The sequence below is a fragment of the Odocoileus virginianus genome, chromosome 33 (assembly GCF_023699985.2).
Source record: "Odocoileus virginianus isolate 20LAN1187 ecotype Illinois chromosome 33, Ovbor_1.2, whole genome shotgun sequence".
Lineage (NCBI taxonomy): Eukaryota > Metazoa > Chordata > Mammalia > Artiodactyla > Cervidae > Odocoileus > Odocoileus virginianus.
Window position 1 is genome coordinate 34,828,326 of NC_069706.1, and position 6,661 is coordinate 34,834,986.

At 48.0% G+C, this 6,661-nt stretch overlaps 1 protein-coding gene across 1 annotated transcript; it reads right to left on the reverse strand.

The window, feature by feature from the left end:
• Window positions 1-127: 127 nt before the first annotated feature.
• On the reverse strand, window positions 128-3,949 carry LAMTOR4 (late endosomal/lysosomal adaptor, MAPK and MTOR activator 4). The gene is made up of 4 exons (XM_020909539.2): window positions 3,841-3,949; window positions 3,266-3,346; window positions 793-910; window positions 128-451 (listed from the first exon to the last, which is right to left on the reverse strand). The coding sequence occupies exons 1-4, from the start codon at window positions 3,841-3,843 to the stop codon at window positions 354-356; spliced, it is 300 nt and encodes a 99-aa protein (XP_020765198.1). The 5' UTR covers window positions 3,844-3,949; the 3' UTR covers window positions 128-353.
• Between the last annotated feature and the right edge of the window lie 2,712 nt (window positions 3,950-6,661).

A 6,661-nucleotide genomic window follows, 5' to 3' on the forward strand; every position in this document is an offset into this window, starting at 1 on the left:
TTTTTTTCTTCTGATTCCCAGTTTTCTCTGTCCACCCCACTCCTCTGGACTGAGGCCCAGGAAGCTGAAAGACACATGGGGTATGACCCTCCTCCCCCAATACACACAACACATCCCCGGGCCCAGGAACATCACACTCATGTTTATTAGGGAGGGTGAGAAGAAGGGAGGTCCTCTCACCTTCACTCTCCTTAACAGAGTACAAAGTTCCCGAGCCTCTGCCCTTCCAGGTCGGGGTGGGGAAGCGGGTGAGCAGACAGCTTTAGTTCTAGTGGCACCAAGAGACAGGCCGCGGAGGTTCCCATCTTTCTTGTCACAGAGGCTCCTCCTCTGCCCCTCGCCCTTGGGCAGGCTCACACGTCAATGGGCTCCCGACCTCGGTTCTGCCTCTTCACCACAAACACCCTCTGTCCCGAGACTGTCACCAGCAGCGTGTGTTCTCCAAAGACCACTGGAGGGAAGATGCACCTTCCCCCACCCCGGGAGAGGGAAGGGAGGAGAGAGTTAGTGGGTTGTGGGGGCCTCCGTAGGGGTCGCACACAAACTGGCTAGGATCCAAAGCCAAAGGAATTCAACAGTTCAAAGCTCAAACATTAGAAGATGGAAGATCTCCATTAAATTCCCTCCTTTCTCTTGCTCTTCTCATAGTTCTGATACAGGGGTAAATACCAAGGGGAAGACAAGGATTCCAGAGGAGATGATGGGCAGCTGGTAGAGGACAGGTGTCTTTCCCCCAGAAGAGTGGCCTTGGGGAGCAGCACCCCCCCCCCCCAACCAGAGGCCGTGGCTCACCCGACAGACGCTTGAAGGGTACACTCATGCCTTGATGCAGCCGGAAGCCGCAGGCCGTGCTGACGAGCTCAGAGATGGTGCTGGCGGCCTGCTCGTCATTCTCCAGATCCCCAGATGACTGCACACAGAGGGAGGGCGGCAGCAATCAGGGAACAGGACTGGGAGGCAATTCCAAGAACACTTTGGTGCTAGCATGTGTAACCTGTCTCGACTTTCCAACACTCCTACATACCCCTGCTACTGCTAAGTCACTTCAGTCGTGTCCGACTCTGCGACCTCACAGACAGCAGCTTCACCAGGCTCCCCCATCCCTGGGATTCTCCAGGCAAGAATACTGGAGTGGGTTGCCATTTCCTTCTCCAGTGCATGAAAGTGAAGTCGCTCAGTCGTGTCTGACTCTTAGCAACCCCATGGACTGCAGCCTACCAGGCTCCTCCGTCCATGGGATTTTCCAGGCAAGAGTGCTGGAGTGGGGTGCCATTACCTTCTCCGTACATCACCCCTAGTTTTGGAAAAACCTAAACTCTCCTATGACACTGTTGCCCCTCTTGATGCCATCTTGTTTGTCATCCTTAAAATACTGGGCTTCCCCGAGGAAGCAGGAACTCGCATCCATTTCTTCACTGACCCTGTTTCCCCAATCCCTGAATCTCGGTTTCTCTCCCTGTCTCCACTTATTTGAAAAAAACCACATTCTCACATATCAGTGCCCAACCACCACAGCGAGAGTCCCAGGCCCCGTCTTTTCCTGTTTCCCATTTGTCACCCTGTCTGCAGAACCTGACACGTAAACATCCCTTTTGTCTCTGAACCCCTTCGGACTACTTGGCCCTTGAGTAATGATGTCACAGTGGCCTGGGCTTCCTCTTTTCTGATAATGAGCTCAACTTTTTTTTTTTTTGAGCTCAACTTCTTACCTCCTCAATATGGCCCTCCTGCTGGATTCTATACCTCTGTTTCCTCATCTGTAAATTGGGTACATCGGTACCTATCTTACGTGCTTGGGAGTGTCACAAGAGTACTGGCAAGATGCTCAGACTAGCTCCTGGCATTATCTAACTGCTATTCAGTTCAGTCATTCAGTTGTGTCTCTTTGCAACCCCATGGACCGCAGCATGCCAGGCCTCCCTGTCCATCACCAACTCCTATAGTTTACCCTATTCTATATCAAACTCAAGTGTTTAAAGCTGGACTATCAAAATCCCCCTTACCTCTCCCCCTCCCCAATCAGCTTCCTTCCTTAAGTCCCTGCTGGTTAAGGCACTTAACTAGACCCTGCTGGTCTAGGCTTGCATTCAAAGTTGGACAGGATGGAAAAGTGTCCCCTTTATTCCCGAGCTCTAGTCATTACAAGGGCTTCCTAGGTGGCTCGGATGGTAAAGAATCTGCCTGCAATGCAGGAGGCCAGGGTTCGATCCCTGGGTTGGGAAGATCCCCTGGAGAAGGGAATGGCAACCCACTCCAGTATTCTTGCCTGGAGAATCCCATGGACAGAGGAGCCTGGTGGGCTACAGTCCATGGGGTTGCACAGAATTGGACACGACTGAGTGACTAACATTAAGTCATTACTAAGACAATCCTTCGTTTAAAAACCCCTTCTCTCCTTGCTCCTCGTTGCAACCAGAGGTTTCATACCTAGACTTCGGCAACAGCATCCCTGCTTTTGAATCCCGCCCCTTCTGGCTTACCTTTACACCTAACAGAACAATGCCACTCAATCACTTCATCAGCTTGTTTCTGTTCAAAAACCCTTCAAACCTATTACCCCCAAGGTTAATCCAAATGTGTTAACCCAGCCGTGAAAGTCCTTCAATCGGACCTTTCCCTACCATATCCTCCTCTTCTTCCCCCAAATGTTTCCAAATCTTTTCAACATAACCCCATCACCAATTCAGACAGGCTGGTGTTACACTCCTGCAAACACGTCCACCTCCCAACCCTGAATATTCTTTCTTTTCTGCCATCTATCCATCTTTTAAGCCCAGATGAATTCTTACCTCATCCAAGGAAGGTTCCTTGCCAAAACACAAGTTACAGTATGAAGGGCTGAATCCTTCACTTTCTGGACTCCTTCAGCTGCGTTAACCACATGCACTACTTTGAACTTTTAGCCTTAAGCCTTGTCTCTCTAACTAGATTGAAAACTTCTAGAGCTGACACTGTATTGTACTACAGAACAAAATACCAAGCCTCTTCAATAAATACCAAATAAAGACATACTCAAGAGTAACTTGGGTATTGTCAGTTATCAACAAACCTGTAACTAGCCTGACTTTGGTAAAGTCAGTAAACCTCTTCAGGACAGTTACAAGACTAAGAGTCCAGAGATTGGCTAATTGATTTAATCCTACATGCCAGGCGTGATACCAGGTAAAGATCAAGAACAGAGACAAATCGGGCCAAACGGCAACATTAGAAGGCATCCCAGGGTCATGTGAACTTGGAGCACGCCCCTCCCGTCTCCAGAACGCACCGCCAGCACCGCGCCTTCACTCAGCACCAGGTAGCCAAGCTGGTCGGGGATTCGCTCCAGCCCCTGGGTCAGTGCCGAAGTCTAGTGGGTAAAGATGCAATTAGTGAGGAGTAGGCCGAAAGGACGGCCCTTGGGAAACCCGAGTCTCTCTCTTGACAGTGCCCCCTGCCCCGGCTCCAAGCCTCTTTACCCAGCCAGGGCCCTTCCAGACCCTCTTCCATCTACACAGCCTTTCAACACTGATCCTCCTGAGCCTCCGTCAGTCCTCTCCTCCGCCCGGGGCTCCACTAGCTTTACACACGTCCCCTTTGCTACCCTACGGGCCCCCTCCCCAAACCCACCTGTGGCCTGCGCCTCCCCCTCAGACCAGTCCCCAGCCTCTACACACCCTCCCAGCGACTTCTCCTTGGCCTTCTACGTCGCCACCCCTCCCTTCTCCATTCCCTCCCAGTCCCGGGGAGAATAGAAGGTGAGGCCGGAGGGCACACTCAGGGCGCGGCAACCAAAGAGATTGGGGGACAGGGGCAAGGTACCCCCGGCGCCTAGCGTAACTCTGCGCATGCGTCCTCACTCACCATCGCAGCTCTAGGTGCTGGGAGCGCTTGCAGCCGACCTGGCTTCCGGCTCCAGACCGTGATCACGTGCTTCCACCCGGCGGGCTCCTCCTCCGGCCCTGCCCTGCCCGACTTTAGTCCCGCCCCCGGGATGCCGATTGGAGAGTGGCTACGTCATCAGACTTACTCTACCAGTGCGGAGCGACGCTTCCGAGACGCTCGTGCATTGGCCGCACATCCTCTTGAACATTCTTCTCCCCTCCCCTGAGCCCCAGAGCGCGAAGGTGGGGGGCGTGTCGGCGGAGGGCGGGCCTGGGGGCGGAGCCTGAGGGAGGAGGCCGAGCTGAGAAGTTTGCGCCTGCGCACACGGGGACGAGGGGGTGGGGGCAGATTCCAACAATGCTAGGCGGCTTGCAGGTGGAACCGTGACAGAGGCGAGAGACGTAGATAAAGAGCTCTTCAGATGTTACTCTTGTGCCTACTTCAGGCAGCTCTCTGACAGGAATTTGTTCCAAAGCGATTTTTTGTCCCGGGTTTCTGTAAGAAATTATGTGATAGAGCATTATCCCTCCCTAGCTAAGGCAGCTGTAATACTGAATATTCTCTGCCAAGAATAATTAGAAAATGACCTTGGGGTAATTTTTTGAATATATGAGTGTCATATAGAAATTTTCTGTTTTAATTTAAGTAGTTTTTAGGTCTGCTGCGATATTAATGTGAGGCAAAATGATGATAAACTAATAAAAAAAAAGCTTGATGAGGATTTGGAGACATTGGAACCCTCATACATTGCAGGTAGGGATGTAAAATTGTGCAGTTGCTGTGGGAAACAGATTGGTGGTTCCTCTGAAAGTTAAATATAGAGTTACTATATTTATAAATGAAAGTTAGATAGGACCTAAAAATTCCACTCCTAAATACATACCTAAGAGAACTGAAAACTGTATGTTTACACAAAAACTTGTACACAGATGTTTATGGCAGCATCACTCATAATCGCCCCCAAATAGAAAGCAACCCAAATATTCATAAACTAAAGACCAGATAAAGCAATGTGGCATATCCATACAATGGAGTATTATCCAGTTGTAAAAAGGAATGAGGTACTGATCTATGCTATCACATGGATAACCTTGAAAACATCATGATAAGTGAAGGAACTCAGACCTGGCAGGCCACATATCATCTGGGTGTATCTGTGAGATGTCTACACTAGGCAAATTCATAGAGACAGAAAGCAGATTAGCTGTTTGCTGGGGGCTGAGCAGAGGGGGAAATGGGGAGTGACTGCTAATGGCTGTGCTGGATGATGAAAATGTCCTGGAATTACAGAGTTATGATGGTTTCACAGCCTTGTGGATGTAATGAAAACCACTGAATTGTACAGTTTTAAAGGGTGAATTTTACAGTATGTGAATCATATCAATAAAGTAAAACTAAGTGCTGCTGCTTGAGGAGAAAACCAGTTAGAGAAGATGGATGCCTTTTTAAAAATCAGGTATGATTATAATATGAAATTTAAATTGGAGGGGGATGTAGAGAGAGAAAGTTCTGTGGAGATGCTTGATCTGCAAAACCTTCCATGGCCTTGTGGTATTTTTTTTTTTAAGCACAAACTCATTCCAAGCATTTTCATCTATACACTGGCCAAACCCTCATTAACCATCCTTGTAATAATATCCCCAGATACTATACAGATGAGGAAGTGGAAACTCGAGAGAGATTGAGCCTTGCTCACGGCACACAGCTGGCAAGCGACAGAGCCAGATTCCAGTCTGAGTCCGCTGTTGCTGAAGCTGATGCTTTTTCCATTGCTCCACTAGCCAACTTTTTTTTTTTTTAAGTTACACTTGATTTTACCTCAGAAATTCCTGGTTCTCATTGTTCTTGACACAGAGGAATCTTTCACAGGACAATGCTCATCAGCCATCGCTAGAATTGTTTCATTTTCACAAACAATTTGAATCATACTACTTATGAAGGGAGCAAAGTCTTTCATTCAACCAGTGTTTATTGAGTGCCTTCTGTGTGGCACACACTGTTCTTGAAACTGGAGATGTAGCAGTGAATACAAATAAGACATATTTTTTTTTATTGTTTTCAAGGCGCTGTGGGGCAAAGGGTGAGCTAGATAATAAATTAATAAATAAGAAAGTAAGTATATTGAGCAGTGAGAAATGCTATGCAGAGTTCTCCATAAAGCAGAGTTCCATTTACAGGATGTAGAGCTAGAGAATTCTGTAAAACAGACCTTATTAAAATAATTTCTATCTTTCCTTAGCCTCCCCACAGCTTAGTCACTTTTCCTCAGTTGCCTCTTTTTCTTCTGCCTGCTATAAAAAGCACATAGATTTGTCCATTTCATTGGGTCTTCATTTCCTTGTGAGGGCTCCCATGTCATATAAAACATAAGAGGGTAGAGGTAAAAACAAAAATGCCTCCCTACACTGTGAAGGTGTATATAAGGTAGAAAGAGTATTCAATTTTGAATAAAGCACATTAGCTTCCATGATGTGGATGGCCTTCATCCAAGCGACTGAAGGTCTTAAGAGAAAAGACTGAGGTTTCCGGAGAAGAAGGAATTCTCATCAAGAATTTAATTACATAGAAACACTCCTGAGTTCCAGCCTGTTGCCCAGCAGATTTCAGACTCAAAACTGCAACATCAGCCCTTTCCTGAATTTCCAGTCTGCTGGCCTAGCCTACAGATTCAAGACTTACCAGTCCCCACATATTGTGAGCTAATTCCTCAAAATAAATATGTTCTCTCCCACCAACCCCATCCCCTTATTCTCTGGAGAACCCTGACTAACACAGTGGTTAATTTATGGCTGGTTCCTGT